At 35.9% G+C, this 27121-nt stretch overlaps 4 protein-coding genes across 7 annotated transcripts; 2 read left to right on the top strand and 2 right to left on the bottom strand.

Annotated features, from left to right (window-relative positions):
• Positions 1-814: 814 nt before the first annotated feature.
• On the bottom strand, positions 815-3462 carry LOC125210985 (QWRF motif-containing protein 6-like). Its single transcript, XM_048110653.2, has 6 exons — positions 2349-3462; positions 2137-2256; positions 1591-1707; positions 1427-1516; positions 1237-1344; positions 815-1145 (listed from the first exon to the last, which is right to left on the bottom strand). Exons 1-6 carry the CDS (start codon positions 3246-3248, stop codon positions 1065-1067), a joined length of 1416 nt encoding a protein of 471 aa, XP_047966610.1. The 5' UTR covers positions 3249-3462; the 3' UTR covers positions 815-1064.
• Positions 3463-4115: 653 nt separating this feature from the next.
• On the bottom strand, positions 4116-11197 carry LOC125201593 (sodium/hydrogen exchanger 6). Its single transcript, XM_048099767.2, has 22 exons — positions 10828-11197; positions 10645-10696; positions 10489-10548; positions 10361-10385; positions 9754-9839; positions 9527-9638; positions 8985-9047; positions 8838-8857; positions 8662-8759; positions 7802-7830; positions 7665-7696; positions 7522-7569; positions 7357-7417; positions 7165-7262; positions 6994-7069; positions 6887-6906; positions 6588-6685; positions 6369-6478; positions 5333-5416; positions 4891-4988; positions 4726-4805; positions 4116-4441 (listed from the first exon to the last, which is right to left on the bottom strand). The coding sequence occupies exons 1-22, from the start codon at positions 11006-11008 to the stop codon at positions 4401-4403; spliced, it is 1572 nt and encodes a 523-aa protein (XP_047955724.1). The 5' UTR covers positions 11009-11197; the 3' UTR covers positions 4116-4400.
• A 2873-nt stretch (positions 11198-14070) lies between these two features.
• LOC125202199 (zinc finger CCCH domain-containing protein 8-like) lies at positions 14071-20546 on the top strand. 2 transcript variants are annotated; one of them, XM_048100563.2, is made up of 12 exons: positions 14071-14422; positions 15393-15562; positions 17195-17251; positions 17336-17413; positions 17484-17552; positions 17629-17823; positions 18401-18438; positions 18557-18603; positions 18677-18804; positions 19499-19552; positions 19860-20003; positions 20270-20546. In XM_048100563.2, exons 1-12 carry the CDS (start codon positions 14119-14121, stop codon positions 20420-20422), a joined length of 1437 nt encoding a protein of 478 aa, XP_047956520.1. In that variant the 5' UTR covers positions 14071-14118; the 3' UTR covers positions 20423-20546. The 2 variants fall into 2 exon arrangements, with proteins under 2 accessions (XP_047956520.1, XP_047956519.1); XM_048100562.2 differs by having other exon boundaries at positions 15315-15562.
• Positions 20547-21502: 956 nt separating this feature from the next.
• LOC125206188 (ABC transporter D family member 2, chloroplastic-like) lies at positions 21503-27083 on the top strand. Of its 3 annotated transcripts, XM_048105477.2 has the most exons (10): positions 21504-21782; positions 21868-22054; positions 22132-22199; positions 22693-23019; positions 23159-23323; positions 23943-24171; positions 24426-24658; positions 24743-25067; positions 25471-25703; positions 26529-27083. In XM_048105477.2, the coding sequence occupies exons 1-10, from the start codon at positions 21672-21674 to the stop codon at positions 26718-26720; spliced, it is 2070 nt and encodes a 689-aa protein (XP_047961434.1). In that variant the 5' UTR covers positions 21504-21671; the 3' UTR covers positions 26721-27083. The 3 variants fall into 3 exon arrangements, with proteins under 3 accessions (XP_047961441.1, XP_088919584.1, XP_047961434.1); XM_048105484.2 differs by lacking the exon at positions 26529-27083 and having other exon boundaries at positions 21503-21782; positions 25390-25521; XM_089063458.1 differs by lacking the exons at positions 25471-25703; positions 26529-27083 and adding an exon at positions 25393-25466 and having other exon boundaries at positions 21503-21782.
• The last annotated feature ends 38 nt before the right edge of the window (positions 27084-27121 follow it).

Here is a 27121-nt window from a genome sequence, read left to right as displayed (position 1 = left end):
CCACAATTTGAATTCCATATCAAAAGTAGTGGAATTCCAAATATTTATTAAATTATACACATAGCACACATTCTTACACATACACACAGCACACACATTCACACAGCACACATTCACACACAACACACACACAGCACACACAAACGCACACACACAGCACACAACACACACACACACAACATACATTCACACACAGCACACACAAACGCACACACACAGCACACACAAACGCACACACACAGCACACATTCACACACAACACACACACACACAAAGCACACATTTACACACAGCACACACAAACGCACACACATTCTTAAAATACACACAGCACACACACACAAAATACACACAGCACACACACACACAAAATACACACAGCACACACACACACACTACACACACATTCGCACACACAATATACACATAGCACACATTCACACACACAACACACATTCATTCAGAGACATAGCACACATTCACACACACACAAGCGCACACACACAACACACACATCTTACACGCGCACTGCACACATTCACACACACACGCACACTGCACACATTCAAATTTATAAATTCAATTCCATATCAATTATTTCATTTTGTCAAACAAAGGATTTGGAATTGAAATAAATTCCTTCCAATTCAATTCCATAAATATTCCAATTCCAATTCAATTCCAATTTCAATTCCGTGTACCAAACGGACCCTTTAGTGATTTTGTTGTGTTTATGCTACTAATAGTTCAAAATACCAACACTAAAAAATCATAGTACTATTTTTTTCACAATAAAATACCATGGGAAAGCAAATTTACACATCGAAAAATTGACTTAACATCGCTTATGGTACGGCGAAAAACACTAGACTTTTAGTTTTCTCAACCAAAAGAATACATTTACAAAGAGTTGATGATGATTTTGCAAAGTGTGCAAAATTCAATCCTTTCACATCCTATGAAGATTTGAGTACATTTACAAAGAATAATAAAAAAGAATACACTTTTTTCAGAGAAAATAATAGTACATATTTGAGCGATTATCTGAACTCATATGAAGAAGATCATTCTTCACTCTTATGGGGTGGATGATTGTTGCTGTCATTAAACTGCATTAGAGCTCCCCTTAGACTACACTCAATCACCTGTTTAAATAGGTAAATGCAAGCAGTCACATTCACAAAACCTTCTAATATCGAAAAACTCGAAGAAACGATGCAAGAAAGTTTTATCTACCTGAGATGAGTAAGTTTTGGAGAGCAGATATCCACACTCCTTAGTTAGAGCTTTCTCTCCATTTGCCATCCTCGATACTTCAGAAACCAGAGTATCAATTCCTTCGGCCTGCACATCAAACCGAAGATGTCTTAATTCATGTGACATTTACATATCTGAATCTGAGCTATGTGGGAAAATAATATCTTACCATGTGGGCAAATCTCTGAATTTGAGAATTAATGGACTCAACCACCTTCGAAGCTGAGGTTAGAGCTTCCTCTATTTCCCCGGCATCAGCCTGGAAATGATTATCACATGAGTTTATCACATCAAGACACGAAATAGTCAAATATATCGCAGACGAGATCTCACCCGCACATCGCCACTAACTGGAAGTCTAACTGAGGAACTCAGTAACGCGTTTGCTGCGCCTGAGAGACAATTTGAGTAATCCACTTCCATACTAGACCAGTCCTCCAGATATGGCATCTATTTACCATGCAAATAAAAGTGAATCAGGGAATGGAAATCAAAATTTTAGCAGTCACTTAATTTAAGTTTCATATATACAAGTATACAACATTAAAGAGAAAGTAAACACAAAGATGAACCTAACAAGAATGGTAGCATCATTTTCCTTTCTCTGTTCTCATACACTTTGAAAAAGAGTTATAATCTCATCTCCCTCCATTGAACATATATCAGTGAATACAAGCAAATGTTAATATGTTACTATCACAAGTTACACAAGCATAGACATGTACATTTCCCTTTTTCTTTTCTAAGCGATCGATTAAACTACAGAATTAAGAACGAAAACTCAAAGTCATAAGCATATGCATATGTATTACATCACAATCTAAAGCAAAAGAGCAAAAAATGTGGAAAATTTGAGCATGATCAAGAAAGAAGGCTTACTTGAGCTTCAACTATTGTGTTCAAAGTCTTCAATTTTCGTAGAACCGCAAGTTCAATACGTTTCTTTTTCACAATATCGCGTTTATCGGATATCATGGCTCCAAGTGAACAAAAATTCCTCTGAATCAGAAAAGAAAATAGCATTAACTGATGCAACATTGAAATATCTCAGCAATGCATCCTCTGATGAAGAACATGAGAAAGCAACAAACCTCTGTTTCCTGCTTCTGAGCTTGAAGGGAAGCCTCTGCCTTTGCATTCGCAAATCGATACTGCAGAGAGTGGTTAATCATCATTTTCAAGGAATGCACTTCATCCTGATGATTAGAAACCTTCCTTCCTTTCCTCGAATTCAACGACGAAGGATGCGGAGGCAGTGAAACGCCTCCTCCTCCGATCTTCGAGAGAGACGAGAAATTCAGCGATCGCGCACAATCCTTGCCGGAATTCTCCAAATTCCGATCCATATCCGGCACGGAAGAGCGCACGTCTGTTCTTGCGCTCCGCAGCTTGGTTACCGGCGCACAGTGCGGCGAATTAGGGCACGAGGAGCTCCTCTGATTCGAAGCAGTTGCGGTGGTGCAGGAAGCAGAATCATCGTAGCTGGATGTTGAAATCCTGGAAAGCCGCTTCTCTGCATCGGACGTCGCCTCCTGCAGCAGCCTCGCCGCCGCAGTGACGGCGGAGCATCCGTCGCTGCTACTGCTCAGCGAATTCGAACGGCTGACGCTTTGCCTAAATCTGGAAGGAACAATTCTATCTCTCTCGATTGCCATAGGCGTGTCCGGTCTCGATGAAACCCTAAGCTCCCGGAGATGGTGATCTTTCGAATTCAGCCGTTGCTGGTGCTGTTTCCTCTGTATGGTTGAGATAGGCGTAGGCAATTTGTCCAATCCGCGGTGGTTCGGCTCCGGATTGAAATTCTCGTCGTTTTTGGAGGGATTGCGGCGGTGTGCAGATTTGGCGCGCGGAAAATTGGAAGGGTGAGGGGTGGAATTGGATTGGACTAGAGGAGACATGAACCGTGAGCTCACTTCTCTCACTCTTGGCCGGCGCTGTGTCGGCGGCGGAGGTGGTGGCGACGATGCGGCTCCGCCGGTTAGGTCTTCCATCACTCTCTCGCTAATTTTGTTGTTAATCTTCGTTTTGAATCGTGAAAACCTGCAAGTTCAAGGATTTGGCGATGATCGGAGTAGAGGAAGACGATAACCTCACTGTAAGTAGCGAAAAGAGAGATTTTGTTAATGGTAAAGAGAAACGAGATGATTGTGAAAAACTAGCCGGTGTAATTTTGATATTTAGAATGTCTCATTATGATATTATCAAAGATTCCAGATTTCCAGTCTTTTTTAAAACATAATGAGGAGAAAAAATTCATTACCAAACTCATAATGACGATTAGAATGAGTCAAATGATGATCACACCTTTACTAATTCCGATTGGGACGTTACAAAAAGTAAATTTTTTATTCTATTCTTCAAGAGCCTCTTCCGATGATCTTTTTCCTTCAAAGTTCAAAATTTTAATTTGTTGTGCTTTAAATCCATTTAGATCTCTCTTTTTCAAGGGCATTTTCCGACTGATCTCTTCGTTTCAAAATTTTGATTTTTTGTGCTTTAGATTCATTCAGATTTATCTTCTTTAAGAGCACCTTCCGTTGATCTCTTTTGTTACAATTATTGGCAAATGAAATAAAAATAACTATAACAATATCATATATTGGTGGTGATGTAAAGAGAGAACTAAACTACTGCAGTACACGGATCGGGAAAAATCACGGTTGATATAAATTGTTGTTTTCATATTAAAATAATATTTAAATATCACTCCTAATATTACTACTGTAATATTAATATTTTGGTTGGGCAGATCCAACTCAACTATTAGGCCTAAGTGGCATCTCTGCATATAATGTTCAAAACATTACATCATATTCTAGGGAACAAAGAAAAGAGTATTGATAATAATACGACGGAAATAACAAAATAATTGGTTGGCAAGTGAAACCAGGAACTCCCCTCTCAGTGAATCATTTCATATACAGATATTACAAGGCGTCAAATGATGAAGCAGTCCTACCCCTAATTTGTGACTAATCTACAATCCTATTGCAGTATACTTCTAAGAAAGATACAATGTTTGTGTCTCATTAAGCAGTCCTATCTCCATCTTCACATGTCACAACTTGATAAACCACTATTGAAGTCGGTCTGTCATGGACGATGAGTAAAGTTGCCTACTATTATCAGCCTCGTGTCTGTGATCAATGATAACTTGCTCTCCCGTTGTCGCTGAAAATATCATCTGTAGATATGAACAAAGATTATGGTAAATAATTGAGGTGATCCTCCATATCCTTGTGAAGGATGGTTGCTACATCAAGCCACGAGTAGCACAGGTTTCGAACAAAAAGATGAAAAATGCTCGATTCACCATCAAGAGGATATGACACAGACCTGTAGAATATTTAGCATGCATAGTATAGCATACAGATATAGTGCAGTGGTAAAAAAGAAGCATGCTGAAGTGGTAATCCATGATTGATCAGCAATTTAGATTAATTCTAGAATTATAAGCAGTTAACTTACCGTGGTCATCATCTTCGCCACTTTGAGATGTGAAAAATGGGGTAAGGTAGTTCCTGTCAAGTTCAGTGAAAGATGCAGTGCTACAAGAAAGCAACGAAAGGAACTCACATTTAGAAAAGTTGGAAAGTGAAAATTGCAGAAATTTGAAATATGTATCTTGTTTACCTTTTACGGAACTCGCTAAGTTTCATCCTAAACCGGTTTCCAGCTGATGATTCCCCCTCGTAAGTAGGAGCTATGTAGCGATCATTTGCATCAAAGCTCTGAAAAATGAAAAAAGGCATTAAAATCCCAGAACTTGAAAGGCTGTTGCAGAAAATTGGCATCATATCAAACACACAATTTGAGCAGACACAATTTTTAGAATATTAATATTGCAAAGAATGGCAACTTTTATGATAGCAGAAAACAGATATAACCTGATTAAAACCATATGAAATGACAGGGAGACAATGAGTGAGACACCATATTTAATGGATAACTAGACCAACCCAGTGCTGAAAACGAATCCTAGAGTTTATGCTTCAATTTCAATTTTCTAATTTATTAGCTCGCGCCAAATTCTTTAGTTGCAAGGAACTGAAAAAAATAACAGTTAAGGACTTACTTCACCCAATGGGGTATCATGACCATCACCAACAACTTCCAAGGCTTCCAGCATGGTTCCTGTTGAACCTCCTATCAGCAAAACCTACAAGATGCCAACAACAACAAATAATTCAGAAACTTATCATCAGAATCAAATTAGAGCCTCATACAATCATATTAATTGCATTATTGCATTATAGACTAATAACTAGTAGGATACTATTTGAGAAATAAATGATAAAAACTTAACTTATGATCCCACAGAATATAAGAAATGCAGTAAGTATTACCTATAAAAGAATTGTATCATGATGCATCAAATGTACTCATGTTACTAGGCCTGTCAAATCGGGTATCCGATCCCGAATTTCCCAAAATCTAATATCCGATACCCGATCCGAAAATAATTTCGGGTACCCAAATACCCGACTCGGGTATCCAGTCCCGATAAATCGGGTATCCAATCCCGATTTTATATTTTTTTTATTATTATTTAAATTAAAATTCATAAGTTATAACATCCATTATTCATCCATAATAAACATCACAATTCAAATATTAATCCTAAATTTGACTTAAAAGTGAAGGATTTTGAGAGTATATTTAATTATTTAATTTTTTTAAAATAAAAGAATGAATATTTAATTTATTAAATTAATTAAAAATTAAAAAATTCGGGTAATTTGGGTAATTTGGGTATACCCGATCGGATATCGGGTAACCCGATACCCGATAACCCAAAAATCTTATACCCGATCCCGAAACCCGAAAAATCGGATATCGGATATCCAATTACCCGATATTTCGGGTTTGGATATCGGGTATCCAATATCCGATATCCATTTTGACACCCCTACATGTTACTATGAGTTGATTGATCAAGTAGAGAGCATTAAGTATTTATAAACATTAATATGCTACCAGGAATTCAGAGAACATAGCTACAAACACTGTTGACATTCAATTTTACTGTGGCATACTAAATAACGCCCTAATAGTTCCACATTCAATCAGAGGTCCACTATGAGTTCTAGGTGATCTTCAAGGTTGCTCACCGTTAGAACAACAATTGCAGTTGTCGCAGTGAATATAGTCTGACCGTGACCCTCTGGAAGATCATGAACCGACTGCAGAGCAAGCGCAAATGCCATGGCCCCTCGAAGCCCTGTGATTGATATTGTATGTAAGTTAGGGATGTCAAAGAGTCTACATCAGATGAGGGTGAGTCTTTAGTAAATAAGGACCAGACAACTATAAGATCCCTGTTCACTTACCACTATACCAAAGTGCTTTCTGATGCTTCATTGATATTTTCCTATGTGAAGGTCTAACCATATTGATCAAATAAGCACATGAGAATACATTTGCAGCCCTACACAGAACAAGTTAAACAAGGTTACAGGTTGTTTAAACAGTTGCATTGTGCCTTTTCTATATAATCCAAAAGGCACACTGCAAGATACTACATAAACAAAATTCTTTATATGCCAGAAATGGTGAGAATAGTGGTGAAGATAACAGAAAATGCCCAACGGGAAAATGTTGCATAAAGGAAAATGCAGACTGGACATACCTTGCAATTCCAATGAATAACTGGTTTAATTAAAGCAAGTTAAGGAAAATATAGGTTAATTTCAGGAAGTTAACAAGAAGAAACTCAGCTAACAAACTCAAGGATACAATTGAAAAAAAGATGAATCCAATATGAGACCAGCTGTGCTGTTCCATGGCAATGTCAAATCCCATATATATAAATCTGTCAGACAGACAAGAGTCAATCAAAACATAGGAATTTCGACTTAGGACACAACAGAGACAACAATTAAAATAAATTACTGAATGACTACTCACATGAAAGTCTCGGCCAATGATGATATTAAATGGAAAAATGCAGATACAAATTTCTGAGATTTGTCTGACAAATTTGAGAAAGAGTAGTGCTTCATAACCTACCACAAAAAAATAACACCAAAATGTCTTGCTGCATTCTAAAATAAAATGAAAAAACAACTTAAATGTAAAAATCAGCATAGCTTAACTTACAATTCCAGTGAATAATATTGAGACGATACCCGATAGACCAAGCCCTTCGGCTAGCATGTATCTAGATAAAATTGAAGATGACAAAGCACAAACTATGTCAAATATCCCCATAAAAATAAAATAAAAGGTTCATACAACAAAAGAGAACAGCTGAAAATTTCTTACGAGAAATATGGGAATAGAACAAACAAGCAGCACTCCAAGTTCTGAAGACTGTACATGTAATAAGAAGGAAAGTGATAACTGATAAGTAATTCTAGCATATTAGATCTTAATGGCGAATATCAGCACAATATCCAAATGCTTACTTATCAATATCCAGACCAGCATACTTGAATAGGTGCTGGATGTTAAGGCTCCACAAAGTGTGTTAATATAAGCTATGAAATCATTAAAATAATACTTTTGCTAGAATGATATAATAAAGAATTTAAAGAAAGGATATTAAAGCAGAAGTAAATCCAACTCCAACCCCTGCAGATCAGAATGAAATTAAATTCATTAGCTTAAATAATTGAATTTTATGTGATAGAATAAATGCCTAAATTTCTTTGGGAAGTAAGTAAGCAACATAAAGTTCTATTGAAGTCTACCAAAGGAAAAATAATGCACTTAAATTGCTAGAGGAATGAATGTAAGGGTTTTCACTTGTATGACTTCTGCTAAGTCAAGTAGTAGAATACAGTTTAGCACATTGATCACCGTACATGATGCAACAAGTTAAGCATACTTCATACCTTGAAAGGCACAACATAAATGAAATAATTGTTCTTTTAGTCCTCAATAGTCAAGTTAAGCATACTTCATACTATGAGTAAAGTTTTTAAATAAATATGCAAATAACTTTAGCTTCTTCATCTAAAGTCCAACTTATGAGGAAGTATGACCTTTGACTTCCTAAGCTAAATGTCAGTGTCTACAGAATTATGAAATTAAGCTTGAAATATAGCTCAAGATTGACCATATCAAATAATGAAAAATTGATTTTTATCATGTAGAGAAATCTATAACCCACCACCACTATTCTGCCCATGACCCACATGAATTCCCAACAAAGGAACAAACATTAAAGTAAAAGTTGTGCAACTCAAGGAAGCTAATTTGGTAAAAATAATGCACCTCTCTAGAAGTTGTTGGGACTTCCAATTGCAGGAAACACATATATATAGCTATAAGAAAATGCAATTTGGGAAATCATGAAAGGTCCTGATGTCCTATTGTCATTAAATGAAATTGTAATATAATCATAAACTAGGATTATAACACATAGACTGATTAAATTCCAACAGGGTACTAAAAACAAACCTGCTGACATTGATCCAACAAAAGTCTCAAGAAATCTGACCACCACCATGAATATGTTTTGATCTGATGACATATGACTCCTCACCAATGACATTGTTCTACAAAGTATTAAATAGGTTTCTAAGACTACTAGATACAAGGTAATCATTATGTAGGATAGCTAAAGCTCCGCTTACCTATACAAAGAAATGGCCATCTTCAAAGAGCAGAGACACAAGCGAATAAACAAACAGCAAATTAGCAAGTGAGTAAATAAAGATTGCCAAACTTTTTCCAAAAAATTATCCCCAGCTAAAGGAAGAAACAAATAAATTAGAACTTACTGCATCATTTAGCACAGATTCTCCAAAGACCAAAGCATAGAGATTCACATCTGTACCAAGCTCCTACAAATTTCATATCAAGAGAATGCAATTTACAATTTATTATGTTCCAGAACAATGCCATTTAATAGTAAAAGATTTATGAAAGATCTATCCTCTCTAGAGCATGGGATGACTCGTCAATAAACCAGAAGTGTTCACATTAAATTTTAAGAATTCCACATACTTGACTTAGTCCTAAGACAGACACTGGTTTTGGTATTTGGTAAGGAGAAGACATAAAAATCAGCTTCAGAGCAAACAGTTGAAAAGGTCACTTAACGTTAACTACTACATATATATCAGTAGTTATTTTTTTTGTTTATTGACTCCCATGCAGAAACATGGGCACAATTTGGATCGGAACAAGTGGTCTCGTATCAACGTGTGAAATAGATTTCACCTAGTAAACTATTTTGCAGACCTGGGAACTCAACTATCCCTTGAGTGAATGTCAACATGAAAGAAGTTATCATTATCATAAGCATGGAATATCACATCACCTGAAATATAGACAGAACAGTGACAGGGTCTGTAGCTGAGATAAGCGCACCAAACATCAGACATTCGACAAAAGGAAGTCTGTAGATGAGATATGATACACCGGCAAGGTATCTGAAACAGAAAAAACAAGGGATCAGAACCACGCACATTAATGATGAGAAAAATGTTTAATAATGAGTGCTAGCATTTATACAAAACCCTGAACTATCAATAGAATGAGACTCACACTAAAATGCCAGTGACCATGGAAGCAACAAAAGTTCCAAAAATTGCAAATGTGACTATGGCGCCAAAGTTAGAAAAAAATGGTTTCTGCAAAATCAAATTCATAACAGAGGTCATCCTATACAGAGTAATAGTAATAAGGAAATCAAAATCAAAGTTATCTCAATTATTTGAGGTAAAGTAGTTTTTTGGGGGGGGCACCCTAAGGTTATTAAAGAGACTATACACAAAAGGTTCATATTCTTAAATTTTAGTATAGTTTAATTTATTTATTGAGATAAGTTGTTATTCCACCCCCGGACCCTAGATCACAAGAACTGAGCAATTTGACCCCTTTTTCCTCATCTACCAAGTTCACAGGGGCCGTGAGGTGACTGGGGTCAAGCCAAGATCTAATCTCACTACCAAATGTAGCAAGACATTGCCTTATCCACAAAATAAAAATAATAAAATGTAGTAACAAGTTTCCTTCACTGATTTCTATAACTACACTAGGTCGAACACCAGCTGCACAACACTTCAGGCATCTACATCTTCTTCCCTACTCCAACTCTTTCTTTGACACATTTAAGAGAACTTTATATGAAAATTAAAGATGGAGAACTTACAGGTTGAAGACTGAATCCTGACTGAGTAAACACAAAACCAAGTTAAGGAACCAAACACACTTCCATTAAATAAACTAAGATATTTGGATTAGGTTAGGTCAAGAAAATTGTCCGCATCAAAAGGATATAATATAATTGGGGGCAACAGGAACAAGAAAAAGAACTCTTCGTGGAAGTTGAACCATGACCTGCCACAAACCAAGATTACAATCGATTGAAACAGAATTATTGTAAGTAAACAAAAGTTTAAGCAAAAGCATGATGATTAATCGTTAACCACAAACCTAATGCTATTCTCCGTATTGGAAACATTAGCCAGTCCACCCACGATCAAACCTGCATCACACATTTCAACTTCCAATTAAATTAAACATCAAAAGGGAAACAAAATTACAAAGTGATCGCAGGCCAATAAAGTTAGGGCACGTAAAGCTCGAATCAAAAACCACAGCAGAAACTAAATTTACCGATCAAAAGAGAAGCACTAGCTTCGGGAAGGTAATAAAAGCGATGGCGGCGGAGGACGTGGCCGAGAACAAACGATAACACGAGCATCATTATCTGAAGAAGAATTCCGACGCCGGCGGCCTGCTGCTCTTTCCCCGGACTTCCCCTCGGATCGGCCGGAGATATGCGCAATTCTTCCATGGCCGATTCCTAGGGATTTATCTACTTGTGTTTAGCTCTTTATGCGATAATTATAGGGATGAATCGAATCGATGATCACGGAATTTCTTGTGTATCAGTGTTGAATGCCGATGATTTTAGGAGCTTTCTAGTTCAGTTTGGACTTTTCAGAGGTTTTCAACATTTTTATTTGTGTTCACTCTAGTGTCCATCAATTTTATTCCTTCCTATGTCACATTTTTAATGGACAAATTTGTATAAACTAGTGTTTACTTCATTACCTTATTAATATTCTAGATTAATTATTTTATTTTATTTTTTGAATAAGCTACATGCGGATTTTGATAAGAAAAATAAAACAGAATATTTTAAGTAGCGTATGTTTGGAATATTAATTTTAATATTGAAACTGCTATCGCACAAAATATCACTAATTATACGATCATTTGAGTTGGTTATCTTGATTGAACTTTTATTGTAGAGTAATAAACTCATCTATTTGGTGGGTCTATTTAAACATCTCCGACAATTTACACCAAACTCAAATTCATTTTTGAATATACGTCACATTAAAAAGTAGTTTTACTCCAACCATTTACACCAAATTCAAAATTTACACTATTTTTGGGTTTTTATCTCACAAATTTTTTTTGCAGTAACGCCATATGTGGTGTTGTTTCACAAAAAACACCAAAAATAGATTTGAGTTTGGTGTATGATTGGAGAAAATTTCTACACCAAAACTCATTTATGGAGTATGGTTGGAGATGGTCTTAGCACATAAAAATTTGAGTCGTGGGATGCTCATAAACTAAATACACTATATATTTAATCTTGAATACAATCTTGCGAATCGAATATTTTAATAGATAGAGCTATGATAAATAACATTATTTTAATTAATAGGACTATTAAATAGTTAGATCTAACTCTTCAATAATTGAATTTTTCAAATCATTATAGTTAAATTTTAACAATCTCAAATCTCTAATAACAATGTGTGTATTGCTAATACTACTTAATTTGGTGAGTCAAATTCCTTAAAAGCAATCCAAATTCAATAATCTCAATATATCAAATAATAATAATAATAAAGTATTTCAAATTTATATATTACCTGTAGTCAAATGAAACCTCACTATTTATCGATCAATTTTAATACTGTATGTTATATCAAGCAAATATTGAGGATTGGGTCGGTGTTGTTTTGTGAGGTTACAGTCGATTTAGTTTGAAATTAACTTTGAATTCGATGCTTATTTTCAATTTTAATTAAAAGTGGTCCTCCAATGACATGCCACATGTCCCAGGCCAATTGAATTAAATGATTTTGCACTTCGTAGGTTTGCCTCATATAGACAATCGTGTTAAATTGGTTAATGACTTATGATTATTAATTATTTTGCTCGACTCACCAACTCTTATACTTAAGATGTAGTACAAACCCTTCTCAAAAGACCAAATTAGGTTAGAATTTTGCTGAATTATCATCTCCCTCAAATTATTCTTATATAACAACTCCAGTAACATCATACCACAAATCACACTCTAAATTATATCCCAATTTATTTTTTGTTTACCTAGTTTTATTAGTATTAAAATTTACATACTTCATAAATGGATTGAGTGGAAAGTCAATTACTATTATTTCTTACATCTCTGAAGTGCGAGATACTGAACTGCATGTTGCTGTCTTAATTTTACAGGCGATCTATATCACTACAATAGTATCTCATATTATAACCAAATTTAAACTGAGACTTTTTAAAATTCCATTCATCAAATCAAATACTTGGAAAAAGACATTTACCATACATGCTTGATGCTTCAAGGCAAAAAAAGGAAGTGGGTGAAATGGATGAAAAGTTCTAAGAAAGGAGTTGGGCATTGGCATAAAAAACTGGTCCTCCTATGTATAAGAATGTGAACTTAATAGCATACAATCACCGGTGAGGAAACAAAGTTCTTATAATAGATGAATGGTTATGGTAGATGAAACCAATGAAGAGGTTTGAGTAAATTTCCATTAGGCCGCGTACACATATGAGGTGTTGTATTATTATATAAACAATTCGGGATTGAAGATCTATGCAAACAGTGAAATGCGCAGTTCAAATCAAAGAATGCGTGATTTCCTAATACTTGATGTGACGCTTTGTTAATCTAGATGAAAAGAATCAGTATACATATAAAAAGAATAAATATATACTCCCTCCGTCCACCAAAATTTGTCCTATTTTTCCATTTTCGTCCATCCTCCAAAATTTGTCCAATTTCACTTTTACCATTTTTGGTAGTGGATCTCATATTCCACTAACTCATTCCTACTCACATTTTATTATAAAACTAATATATAAAAGTAGGACCCACCCACAATCCACTAACTTTTTTAACTCACTTTCCATTACATTTTTTAAAACCTGTGCCTGGTCAAACCGGGACGAATTTTCGTGGACGGAGGGAGTACAATTTTTATGATGACCAAGAGGTACAATAGACAAAATTTTTGGAAACAGGTGAAGTATATAGATGCTATTGTGCTATGAAATCAATATAGAGCGAATTATGTGCATTCCACAAAATCATTATATCAATATGATAAACACTACCATAATAACTAAACAATTTAGTTGAAGATATTTACTTTAAATGATGTACTATGAAATGTTGGTTAAACTATACGACTACGAGTGTGCATAAGTGCATTCATATTTTCAACTTTGGCACATTTTTGTTTCCATAATACCTAAATTTAAAAGCATATATGCATTGTTTTCCATGCAGACATATGAGAAACACTAATGCATAGAGACAATACTAAGCACTTATATTGTTGTATTTTTTTAATCAATACAACTATACAAACTTCCATTTTTTGTTATTTGTAAGTTCAAAAATATACTGTTTCGCATTTACTAAATTTAGTAAATGGACCCAATATTCTACTGTTAACACTATGTAAAATTAGGACTTATACTAATTTTGTTTAATAATAAAAATATACTAGTAGTACTATATTTTTAAGAATTGAGCCATGGAGTATTTGTATTTGTATTTGTATTTGTATTTGTATTTGTATTTGTTTCACTTACCGCTTAGGGCTTCACTAAATCAGTAACACTTCCATCGTCATGTCGAACCACCTCTACGGCTATACCTCCACCGCTTACGGCGGTGGCGCCGGAAACTCCCGATCTGCCGCCGACGCCTCATTGCTCGCCATTTCTTCTAGGTACTTGGCGGCTGACCAGCTCTCCTCTTCTTCCTCCCTCTCCTCCTCTTCGCTGCTCTACAACCCCGAGAGCTACTCTAGAATCCCCGCCCTCCCCTCCACCACCTCCTTGAACTCATACAGACCACCTGGTGTCGATTTGGCTGCTGCAGGTGTCCCCACCGACCCACTTTATGCTGGTGTGAAGCGCACTTCAGCTGAATGTAAGTTATCTTCGCTCTTCCTCGTGTTATTTTTTTTACCTAATTGGCTAATTCCTTCATTTATTTGGTTGAAGTGGCCTAGTTTCCGCTAATTGTTGTGCCAATTATCTTGGTAGTGTATGGGATTGAGCTAAATTCATTACAATGCTGAGCGCTATATGTGTGTTACTATAGATTATGATATTCACGGGTTCTCTGAAGCAACTAAGAGAATATAGAGTACCGTATCATCAGCCGAACTTTTCTCCTAAATAGGAGGTGGCAGATTGGCTGTGTCTGCAATTGCTGCTGTGGAATTACTTTTTAATTAGTAATCAGTATGCATTGAAACTTTTCTTGCTTATCTCAAGTTTGAAGCGATTATAGATGCATTGTACAGCTAATGATATTAGTATATTTTGTCCATTCGTTGAGTGGTTTACATGTAAGTCCTTTGTTGAGATGAGAAATTGAGAATGTGTGCGTCTGAAAAACTTTTATTAGAAAGGATACAATAACTAGAATATTTGAGGGTGCTTGTGCGAAGAAAGTAATTCTTTTGAAGAAGCATTTATCCTTCATCATAGAACTTTGTATAGGAAGGATTTTTTATAACCGTGTCATTATCTGGTATATTTGCCATGTTTCATAAAGTTTTATTCACTTTATCTAGTGCACTATTCATTATACGTGCCATCATCAGCGATATGGTGACACTATTGACTAGTAATTGACTTACAGAACCAATACTAATTTATGAATAATCTGAAGGCATTCGGGTCTGATATTAACAATATTTAGCAGTTAATACAATTTTTCCGTGATTTCTTACAAAATATATAAGAAAATATTCTATTTATGTAATAACTTATATTACTGGTTTTCTTGTAATACTTGTCTACTATTCATCTAGCACTCTATCACCAGACTCTTTTGGGTGCGTATAACAAGATTGGGCAAACTGATGCTTGGTATTCATCGAACCCTTTAGCCAAGCGCACTAGATATGAGAGTACGGGCCATTTTCCCATATACCCCCAGAGGCCCGGTGAGAAGGACTGTGCCTTTTATATGCAAACAAGAACCTGTAAATTTGGAGAGAGCTGCAAGTTTGACCATCCTGTTTGGGTCCCAGAAGGGGGAATCCCTGATTGGAAAGAGGTGATCCTTTTTGCTATTCTACTATTTAGTAATACTTCATAGTTTAATTACTTTGATTATTTTCTACTTATATCATATCCCAGAGTTCAAGTTGGCTAATGTGGTTGTCATATAATTATTTTGTTTTATTATGAGTAGCAATCAATTATTATCAAATCCTACTTCTTATATATAATACATCAGTTGATCTGGTGTTGTTGTGTCCTTGACTATATACCCTATACTTTAAGTAACGTTGCTGATGTCTGATAACAATCGTATTTTTCATCATATGAGTACTGATATCACATTTTTATATTTGTTACTGTACTGTTTATTATGTTCTACTACCTCTGTCCTCGAAAAATAGAAACTTTTGAAATGACACCACACGAGTTGTAATGCACAATTGGTAAAGTATGAGAGAGGAAAAGAAAAAGTAGTGGAAGAAGTGTTAGTGGATTGTGGGGTCCACATCCTAAAATAAAAAGGGTCAAAAGTTTCTATTTTTAAGGGACGGCCCAAAATGGAAATTGTTTCTATTTTTAAGGGACGGAGGTTGTATTTCTTAAATAGTGCAAAAATCGATTATACTGCATCTATATTATCATTATATGGTTATGGTTTTGTATAATGTTGTGATCACACTTATCTGATGGGAAACGTTATATTTCACCTTCTACTTTGTAGATAATGTAGTTGCCAATGGTTATGCTATTAATAATTTAGAATGCCTACCTTGTTAACAGTCAAACCTGGGTATATTGCTCCCTTCCTGATTAAACCTTCAGTTAGCTCATTGGCAGCATGATTTCAATCGCATCATTATCTTATACCGATCATCCCTTGTGAGGGCTTTATTATGCTTATTCATTTGGGCAATTCACAATTGAATGATGCGGCCTAGTACCACATTGGGTGTTGAGTGGCCAGTACCTAATAACCTAGCTCTGTTCCCCATTTTTTTCTATCTTTCTTTAAGGTGGTAGCTTCCCAGAAAAAAGTGGAACTTTAGCTGCTGTACTGTATAGTTATATCCTTTGCTCCTTTATGTTCACTAATTTCACAGTTTCACTAGGCTGTAGTATGTGTAGCTGCTTACTAAAATGTAGTAAATCCTAATTTTATTATTCCTCTAATGCTTCTAAGATGGAAGGTGAAAGTATTTGTCATGTAGTAATGTTACTGAATGCTTTATCAGTGTATCATTGATGTGCACTGAGATTGCATCCCACTGGGAAACTAGATGAGGGTATTGCTGAAAGATTATAGTTTCTCTGGAGAACGCATATCAATATTGGTATTCATGTACTATTTCATGCCACGCTATGTTAAGTTCTCTAGACAATGCATGCACTGGAATGTTTGAGAGTTACTCTTAAATGTCACTCCCACCACTCTGGTTTCATTTTTAACAAGCAAAGCTCCAGAGTTTACACAAAATTATTGCAAGTGAATTAAAGTTCTATGCTGTATGTACTCAGAAGGAGTTTAGATCAAAATGAGTATATGCTATTGCCTACCGCTACCCTTTATTTGAACTTTGAAGAAGTAATTATTCTTTTGTTTCTCTACATAAGGCGACTGGAAATGTTACTTGCCATGATTTTTTCATAATAAAATATTTCATACGATCTTTCATTTGCAATACAGATCCCATTGGTGTCTAGTGAAGCCCTTCCCAAGAGACCTGGCGAAATAGATTGTCCTGTAAGCTGGATTGGAAATAATTTTTCCCTTCTGCAGCTATGATTTTCTAACTGAATTTATATTTATCTGTTAAAAATGTTTCAGTTCTTCTTGAAGACCCAAAAATGTAAGTTTGGTATTAGGTGCAAATTCAACCACCCTAAAGATAGCATCCAGCCTGCTGTAAGTCATCCTGGAATAGTCTGTTATATTTATGCTGTCAAAATTTCCAACTGTTTTCCCGTCGATTCAGTTTCAGGGTGCTCCTGAGGAAGGTGGCGTCTCTGTCTTACCTGAGAGACCGTCAGAGCCTACATGTTCCGTAAGATACATTGCGTTGAGAGTGTTATTTTTTTCTTGAATTTGTAGAGAAACCTAATTCTCTGTAATTTAAGCAGTTTTTTGTGAAGACTGGAAAATGTAAATTTGGTTCAACCTGCAAATTTCACCACCCCAATGCAGTCCTGATTCAATCAATTGTGGAGGAGAATATTAATGGGCTGCAGAAGAACATACTTGGAGAGAACAAGGCAGTGCAAACATCTTTTGCCCCTGCTCTGTTGCACAACTCCAAGGGCCTTCCAATCAGACCTGTATGGATTTTTCAATTGACTTCTTTTGAAATGTTCTATATTTCTTCTTTAAATTTTCTTTGAAAAAAAATATTTTGCTTGTCATTTGCTGAAATAAAATCCCTCATTGTTTCAAATTGTTTTGTTTAATAAATGAAATGCTTTATGTAGTTGTCATAGTTTCTGGTGTACTTCGGCTTATTATGCGTAATGTATCATCTCATATCTCATGTAGCCGTCCATTTCCTGGTCCACAATGAAATGAAGAAAATGAACACAGAAGCATCCTTTTATTGACACCTTTACCTACATTCTCAACTCTCTCTCTCTGTTTTGCAATATGTACTTGGCTGTTTATTTTTTCTTTTGCCTTTTGAATTAGGCTGGGTTAGGGGGTGGCGAATGTGTTATGAAGGGTGTGTCTCACAGATGTTTGTTGTTCATTTGACTAATAAGGAGAATGTCATCAAGAAAATTTTGGATTTCCAACGATTTCCCAAAAGCTATTAAAACTTGAAAGCTTGAGGCTGATACACGTTTACTCTTTCTTGGTGACTGTTTAAACCCCTTCGGCGTCCTTTTATGTTTCATTTGACAGGGTGAAGAAGATTGCCCATTCTATTTGAGAACTGGCAGGTCAATTCGTAATTACTAAAATATGTCATTAATCGGTTTGTAATGTAGCTTTAGTTAGTGTACATAATTACATTTCAAGAATGGCAACATACTAATATATTCCATTCCACTCAATCAGCTGCAAGTACGGAACCACATGCCGCTACAACCATCCGGACAGATATGGTACGAAGATATATCTATATTATGCCACCTTTTTCGGCTTAATTACATTTTATTTACGAGTGATGATATGCAGTGATCAATCCACAAGCTGCTACTACTTCTTCTCTTCTTACCTCACCCTCAGCTCGTTACGGTCTTGGCGTTGCTTCTCCGGCAGCATCTCTGTTGCCAAATTTTGATCCAAGGCTCTCTCAAACTATGGTAAAGTTCAAGTTTTGTACATCATGCTGATTTTCAGGTGCATAACATATGTGGAAATTTATGATTATGTATTGCATCTCGGGGTGTAAGCAAGCTGAGACAACTGTGAACTACTAAGACTTTGACACAAAAACTGTAGGCTCATGAACAAATATCAATCTTTGTAGTACTCGGCTCACGAGCTTGTTTGTCAACTCCTTATAACTTATAAGCTAGCGGAGAACTTATAGAAGATTATACACTGGCATTGAACTTGATACTCCCTCTGTCCACAAAAAAATTGTCAATTGTGGATGACATGAGTTTTAATAAAATGGTTGGTGATGTGTGAGTGGAGTAAGGGCCCCACTTTACATGTGTGGTGAGTTGGTATATTATGTGGACCCTACTATTACTAAGTGTCATTTAGGAGCTAGAGCTTTCCTTACTTAACTCAAGCTTGGTTTACTAGCAGTTCAATCCTGAGCTCGTCAAAACTTGGCCCAACTGTAGTAACAGAATTTGCATAAGGAACTCATACATATTGTCACAATTTCCCTTAAATGTTGTCTTAGATACCTCTTTATTATTTATGTCTTTCTTATATTATTGGTTAAGGAAATGATGTTTTATCGAAACTTGATACTGGCAATAAGTTGATAGTCTATCAACTTGGAACTGATATCATAGTATTCCTTAATTTTGCTGGTTGCAGGTTGGTTTGACTGCAACTATTTTCCCTCAACGACCTGGACAACAGGAATGTGATGTATGTTTTTATTTCCATTACTTATTTACTTGACTTTGGTGATGAACCTTGGTGCTCTATTTTTCCTTTACTTAATTATGAAGTACCTACTTTACATAATCAGACTTCAAAATTTGTCACTTGCAAGTCTGTAGGATGTTCTTGATGAATTGCACCAATAGCTTTTAAACTGTATTTTTACTTTTATGAAATTTACATTATTATAATTTGAATGCATATAGTTTACCCTTGCCAAGCATTTGTTACTGTGAAGTTATATTGCACTCTTTTTCGCAATGTTTTATTAATGTTGTTCTTTCTGTTCAAGTATTACATGAAAAATGGGACATGCAAGTATGGGAATAACTGCAAGTTTCACCATCCCATCGATCGGTCAGCACCCACTGCATCAGCAACAGGGTCTCCACAGCAAAATGTGAAACTAACTCTTGCTGGCCTGCCAAGAAGAGAGGTATATTTTGACATAAAGACCTTGGTTCCACTTCATATTACTATGAAAATACTGGTTAGTTCCCCTTCTTTTATGGGGGAAAGAGTCATAATTAAGACACTTTAGGCAATTTGCCAAGCGCTAATCTCAAATGGTTCAACCTTCTAGTTTGTTTAGGTTCATTGATTCCTTTTGCAACACTAGGAAACTTAATTTTAACTCCACCTCTCCAGTTGTTAACTAGTTATGTTTTCTTTATATTAATTGTGAAAGAAACAAGTATGCAGGGTGCTATCAACTGCCCATATTACATGAAGACTGGAGCATGCAAGTACGGGGCAACGTGCAAGTTTGACCACCCGCCTCCTGGAGAGGTGATGGCGGCGGCCATGGCAACAGCTTCTGCAGTTGGTGAAGGCAAACAAAATGGAGATGTGTAAATCAGTAGTCATAGTCCACTTATCTACCCTCTTTTTCCCTAAAGAATTGTAGTATTAGGCTATTGTATCAACTTGATGTTCTTCAAGCATTTGATTAATCAGAAGCTTGTTTATTGGCCTCTAATATCTGCCTCTTAATTGATTATAGGCTCGTTTGAATGTTTGATCAAACTATTTTCCAACGTTTTTGTATTCTGGTAGATGTAACATGAGTAAGACCCTCTCTCCAAATTAATTAAGACGTTTCCTTTTGAAACATAAAATTGATTTTCGCCTTTAAAAGAAATGGTTCATTTACCTTAAAACATTTCAAAACGAAATTTGGGATAAAGAATATACTACGAATATTAGATTAAGCTAGGGTTGGCACATCGTGTAGATTGGGCTGTTATTGGGTCAATCTGATATCGACTCAACCCAGTAAGGTCTAATCCGAACTCGATCTGTTAAGAAAACTATAAATCCTAACACGAACCCAACATGCTACCTTTAAACCCGAACACGACCTGCATTCGACACGAACCTGTTAATAACACGATATAATTTGGGTTGACATGACACGATAATGACACGAACCTGATATTACATGATTAAACCTTATTTTTAACCTAATTTACACGATTAAAATCTGTTTTATACTACAATTTAAACTTGATTTATAATAAATTAAAAAATTAAAATAAATTATATTTTTGTAAATAATAATAAAAATAATAATATTATTTCTTAATGAGTTATCCGCATCCAACCCGAAATTATCGGGTTTAACGGGTCAACCTGATAAGGACACGGATCCAATAAGGCTCGACCCAAACCCAAAATTTTAGAATTTCGTGCAGATTCTTGTCGTGTCAAAAATTGTCACCCTTAGATTAAGTTGGCATGGCATATAATAGTATTTATTTGTATACACATTTATGAAAGATTAAAATTTTTAATACTATTAGTTAAAAAATTATAGGAGTAGTGAAATTCCTGAAGTGTGATCAGTAAGTCCAAAAATTGAGAGTTTAAAATTAAAAACAAATAATTTATAATCCAAAAAGTTAAAAAACTGATGGCCAATAATAATCGCATAACCCGACAAACAGAGTTGGCCAGATTAACATCGGTAACAAAACTGGGATGCGTCGGAAAAATGATCGGACTTCACTTCCCGACCTACCTGCTGGTGCAAAATTTCCACGGTGAAAGCAGCACTTAGAAGCGGCTGCCATGGCTACCAATTGAAACACACCATTTCGCACTAATGCCTAACGCTTCAATGCTCGTCTATTCGAGAAGGAAAAAGCGTAACCGCACGTCGTTTTCAGTTTCCGTCGCGAGTTCGTCTTCGGTTCCGCCGCAGCAATCCAATGAGGTTGCGTTAGATACTTACCACTACTATTATTGTTCGCATTAGTTTGAGTGAAAATTGAACTGTTTGTGTTACAATCGATCTCCAGAGGAAGCCTCCAGATGTGCAGAATTTAGCTCAAAGGTTTTGGAGAGTGGCTGCGCCGTATTGGTTCTCTGACGATAGAGCCGCGGCCAGGTGGCGGCTCGCCACCGTTTTTGCTCTCACCTTAGGAACTTCTGCGATAAGCGTCGGCTTCAATTTCCTCGGCCGCGACTTCTTTAACGCCCTCGCCGGTATGATTTTTTCTTTTTTTATCTAATTGTTGTTGTTTGATTTGTTGATGAGAGTGACACTTTTCGATTTGTGGAAGACAAGGATCAGGAACGGTTCACCAAGCAGTTAGTGTACTACCTGGCGGCATTTGCTGGTGGAATTCCGGTGAGCACAATCCCCCTTTTTTTTAGGTATTGATCATTCTTAAGTCTTTTCTATCTTATTTGGAAGTGTCAACATACATAGTATTTCACATCGAGTACAATATTCTGAGTTATTGCCAAGAGATGTAGGTGAATTGTCCATGCATATTTTTTTTGCTTGTATTTGATTATATGATTGCAGTGTAGAAGGCAATTGAGCAACTGCTGGGTGAACCTAGACTACTAAAATGATAATGTGCATTCATCTTACCACTATGAGAATGGTTGAACCATTTATGTACTTGAATTCAAATTCACGCACTTTACCATTTATCTACAAGCAAGACAGTGTGTTTCTCTAGTGATTGCTTCCAGCTCTTTATCAAATTATGAGTCTGTATTTTTGAGTCAGGAGTGCTTCCTAAGTTCTGTTATCCCCTCTCCATGTATAATGGTCACGGTGTTGGAATTCTGTTCAGTTTGTGTTATCCCTATTAAATTTGCTACTGTTTCAGGTTTTTGTTTTGAGAGATTATGCGAAGGATACTCTTTCTTTGAGATGGAGATCTTGGATGACAAGTTTTTATATGGATCGGTATATGAAGAATCAGATGTTCTATAAAATACAATCTCAGTCAATAATTGATAATCCTGACCAGCGGATTGTTGACGATTTGAGTGCTTTCACCGGGACAGCTCTTGCATTTTCCTTGATGCTGTTCAATGCTATCGTGGACTTGATATCTTTCAGTAATATTTTGTACAGCATTTATCCACCGCTTTTTGCTGTACTCCTTGCATACTCGCTTGGTGGAACAGCTATCAGTATGTACCTTGGGAGGGTAACTTTCTCATTTTTCCTCTGCAATCACAAGTAGTTATTAGAACTGATTTGTTGAGCTTGCATCCTTATAATTCCTATGCCCTTTTAGTTTCAGTGCTTTAATTTTCTTCGTAACAATAAGAACTGTCTTTCCTTAGGACTTGGTCACTCTGAACTTCCTGCAAGAGAAGAAAGAAGCAGATTTCAGATATGGACTTGTCCGGGTTAGAGAAAATGCTGAGTCCATTGCCTTTTATGGTGGCGAGGAAAACGAGATCCTATTACTGCTGAAGCGATTTAGCAGTGCATTTGAAAATCAAAGTGTATGGAAAGTTTTCAATTAATTCCTCTAAACATAAACTTTGAAATTCTGTCATTCTGTGTCCTTTTGGGCTATTACACCTATAGATTCTTCTTCCTTCTTCCTTCTAATGAGTTGCAATGTGGGTTCTTTGTTTGTTGTAGTCCTATTAATTTTCTACTCAAGGGTTAGGGAAAGACTGCTTCATCAAAATCTGTGACTTTGACTCTAGCATAGTCTTCTATAGAAAACCAAATAAACAGATAATCCTGAATATGCAAATGCAGCCATATTGATATACCATTGCACCTTGGATCATTCCCTGCGTTGACCTCTGAATTCAAGTGTTTAAGTTTTTATATTATTGAAACTCACTACATAAGACAAATTGCTGTGTCAACTGGCTAATGTTTGTCTGGTTCTTCAGAGAGTAGGAAAGAAGCAAATGGATGCATGCTGAAAGCAGAAAGAACACCAGAATGAAAATATCCTATTAGTATTGCACTATTGCTAATGCACTGTCACGCTGACCATTAAAAGTTTAAAACAACATTGATTTGATTTCTTTCCCATCTTTGGAGCATGTCATAATTGGTTACGATTCTACAAGTTTTTTAATTTTCACCTTTTTAAATTTACAGAAATTATTGTTATCTTCCAGAAATCTGGACTTCTTCACTAGTGGTTACCGGTACCTGATCCAGATTCTTCCAGCAGCAGTTGTTGCACCTATGTACTTTTCTGGAAAAATTGAATTTGGAGTCATAAATCAGTCTGTGTCTGCTTTCAATCACATACTTGGAGATGTTTCACTTATTATTTACCAATTTCAGGCTATCAGTGCCTTTTCTGCTGTCATAGATCGACTAGGTACATATTCTTTTTGCCACATAAAATAATGCCTTATAACATCAATTGCAACTGAAATAACATACCATCATATAAGTACCATGAGTAATTGAACTCCAATCATCAAACCCATGCATGTTTAGAATTTGGTAGTGCTAAATTGGGATCTCCTCTTCAGCATATTGGAAAACCATTATTTGGTGTTCTTGTCAACTGCTGCTGGCATTTATGCCTGTGAATTTATGCTAATTTCTTAAAAAAAATTCACATTTCAGGTGAATTTGATGATCTTTTAAGTAAGAGTGAGACTATAACCGTGGCTGACCCTACTGAAGAAATTGTTCGCGAGTTTTGCAATATAAATGATTCTTGTGCATCTAATGCATCTATGCCCCCTGGAAGAGGTCGGGAGTTACTAATGCTTGAGAATGTGACTCTTTTGACTCCAAGTAAAGCTACTCTTATTAGGGACTTGTCTCTGGAGATCTTTGAGAAAGAACATCTTCTGGTAATTATTTTTTACTTTCATTGTTAGCTGCGGTCTTAAGATGTGTAGAATGAGTGGATGGTCTGATTACTGCACTAATAACAGATTACAGGGCCTAGTGGAAGTGGTAAAACTTCGCTACTAAAAGCTATTGCTGGACTGTGGAGCTTAGGGAAGGGAACAATAAAATTCTATGACAGAAATGCGAAGGATTCTTCACCGTGCCTTCCTATAAATGTTGCTTCTTCTGAAATAACTGTAGTGGATAAGATGAAGCCTGAGTGGAATATACTTGAAAAGAGAAATGCAAGAGGTGTATTTTTCCTTCCTCAGAAGCCATATATGGTGTTGGGAACACTTCGTCAACAGTTGCTTTATCCTACCTGGAGTGATACCACAACACCCAATTCAGACAGTGCTAATTCAAATGGTACAATTTTTTTTTGTGCTACCACTCCGTGATAATTGCTTGTATAAAATGTCTCAGGTGAATACATTAAGGGCTTGTTGGCTAAGCTAAGCATGACGAAATTTCTTATTAATAATTTAGTTTCTTGTTTCAACATAAGCATGTGGCCTGATATCTCTAGCTTCCAATATTATGGATCTAACCATGAAATGGAATTAGTGCTACCTAAAACTGGTCCAATCATATTAGCTCTTTACCAGGCGGAATTTCCTGTTGCATTTAGAAAAAAAAAAACTTAAAAACCTTATCCAAATAATGTATGTTCATAATTTTGTGTGGACAGTAGCAGATATTGACCAGTGTTGAATGCATCCATGAAAAGAGCTTTGTGAGTATTTAACTAGAGAAGGATTGCATGAATCAGGAAATATGGATGCTAGGGCAGAGATGCCTTCAACTGATGATCTAATTCAAGTTCTTGAAGATGTTCGACTTAGCTATATATTATCACGATTTAGTCTGGACAGTACATATGAGTGGTCTAGTGTTCTCTCCATTGGTGAGCAGCAACGCCTAGCATATGCTCGCTTGTTGCTTTCAAAGCCAAATTTGGTTTTATTGGATGAATCGACTAGTGCTCTCGATGAAGCCAATGAGGTACATAACAGTTTTCTTCTTTGGTCTCCTTCAGATGTAATTAATATTTCTAAATTCATACTTGCTGGGTTCCCTCTAATGCTAGTCCCATTTGAAATGTTACGAGGATTGTGGTCATTTTGTTATACTCCTGTTCAAACATTATGTGGTTCACTATAGAACAATCTCCATTAAATTCATAATCACAGGAATGCTCAAAATCCATCAACTAATATAGATATATATATATTTATTGACTGATTAAATTAATAAGTTACTAGTTTATAAAACGGATGTATGATATATTTCAAATTAAATAAAATTCATTCAACTTCAACAATCTAATTCATAAACTATGAACTCTTTCCTTTATGTTGAGGTCTTATTAACCAAAAGAATATACATGTCATATTACTCCATTTTAATTATCTATGCATCACGCAAAAAACATAATGATCATAACTCTTAAACTAATTAAGGGATTACTATGTGTTGTAGGGGAGGTCCATCTCTATAAGCAATCACTTATGCAAATTATTTCTGCTTAATTCCCATTTCCCAAGCACATTAAGTTCTTGCTGCATATGTATGTACTTTGTTATTGTTTAAGAGTCTTAAATCATAAGTTACATGCATTGATAGTCAAGTACTTTTCATGTTCCCCTTCCTTAAGAGTGCAGTTATTTTGTGTTTGAGACTGCTGTTTATTAGCTGGAAGTGGTACCAGTGTCATCTTAATACAACATGATATGATTGTTTTTGTTCTAACTGGTCTAGATTTAGAATTAACCGGGACATCAGCCGTGTGTATAGCTGTTATCTTATGTACACAACTTGTGTCTACAGGCACATCTGTATCAGCTAATTGAAGCTTCAGGGATCACTTTCGTAAGCATTGGCCACAGACGGACTCTCTACGAACACCATAAGAATGTCTTACACATATCCCCGTTGGAACCAGCAGACAGCGGACCGAACTGGCGCTTTGAGCCCCTGAATAGGGATCCAAAAAGTAAAACGAAGCTCAATCAAGTATGAACATGACAACCAAAGGCCCCAAGTAAACAATTCAAACCTCTTGCAATCTTTCAAAATGGGGAACCTTAATTGCATTTCTAGTTATGCCAGTAATACATGCCCACATAGAAATCATATCCAGATTATTAAAAAAAAGGTGTAGGGGGAAATGAAATGATCCATGCATGTGTATTAGTACTAGTATTATATTTGAAATTGAGGGTGTGAAAAAATGTGTAAGTTGGTATTAGTATATTGTTTGGTTGAAGAATAGAAGTTTCTCATTACCTGGAGTTTCACTCATCCCGTGAAACTTAATTATGGAATCTCCCAATCAATGCACTGATTCACATGCAATTTATTAGTTACATTCATTGTTCATTATCTTTCAAGTGTTCGTGAAGGCGACGGCACCACTACTA

This window comes from Salvia hispanica, chromosome 2 (assembly GCF_029641045.1).
Source record: "Salvia hispanica isolate PSC_SH4W2 chromosome 2, Shi_PSC_v1, whole genome shotgun sequence".
Lineage (NCBI taxonomy): Eukaryota > Viridiplantae > Streptophyta > Magnoliopsida > Lamiales > Lamiaceae > Salvia > Salvia hispanica.
The sequence above is the reverse complement of the archived record's forward strand: the minus strand, read 5'-3'. Positions and strand labels throughout refer to the sequence as shown.

Excerpts from the sequence above, each read along its gene's own strand:
- LOC125210985 (XM_048110653.2), bottom strand. The coding sequence starts at position 3,248 with ATGGAAGACCTAACCGGCGGAGCCGCATCGTCGCCACCACCTCCGCCG. Across the intron at positions 1,517-1,590 it reads CAGTTAGTGGCGATGTGCGG|GCTGATGCCGGGGAAATAGA; the intron begins GTGAGATCTCGT and ends AATCATTTCCAG. Across the intron at positions 1,146-1,236 it reads CCAAAACTTACTCATCTCAG|GTGATTGAGTGTAGTCTAAG; the intron begins GTAGATAAAACT and ends CTATTTAAACAG.
- LOC125201593 (XM_048099767.2), bottom strand. The coding sequence starts at position 11,008 with ATGGAAGAATTGCGCATATCTCCGGCCGATCCGAGGGGAAGTCCGGGG. Across the intron at positions 9,048-9,526 it reads CTGTTCTGTCTATATTTCAG|GAGCTTGGTACAGATGTGAA; the intron begins GTGATGTGATAT and ends TGAAATTTGTAG. Across the intron at positions 7,263-7,356 it reads CAATATTATTCACTGGAATT|GTTATGAAGCACTACTCTTT; the intron begins GTAAGTTAAGCT and ends TTTTTGTGGTAG.
- LOC125202199 (XM_048100562.2), top strand. The coding sequence starts at position 14,119 with ATGTCGAACCACCTCTACGGCTATACCTCCACCGCTTACGGCGGTGGC. Across the intron at positions 14,423-15,314 it reads GAAGCGCACTTCAGCTGAAT|CACTCTATCACCAGACTCTT; the intron begins GTAAGTTATCTT and ends CTATTCATCTAG. Across the intron at positions 18,805-19,498 it reads CAAGGCTCTCTCAAACTATG|GTTGGTTTGACTGCAACTAT; the intron begins GTAAAGTTCAAG and ends TGCTGGTTGCAG.
- LOC125206188 (XM_048105477.2), top strand. The coding sequence starts at position 21,672 with ATGCCTAACGCTTCAATGCTCGTCTATTCGAGAAGGAAAAAGCGTAAC. Across the intron at positions 22,200-22,692 it reads CATTTGCTGGTGGAATTCCG|GTTTTTGTTTTGAGAGATTA; the intron begins GTGAGCACAATC and ends CTACTGTTTCAG. Across the intron at positions 23,020-23,158 it reads TCAGTATGTACCTTGGGAGG|GACTTGGTCACTCTGAACTT; the intron begins GTAACTTTCTCA and ends GTCTTTCCTTAG.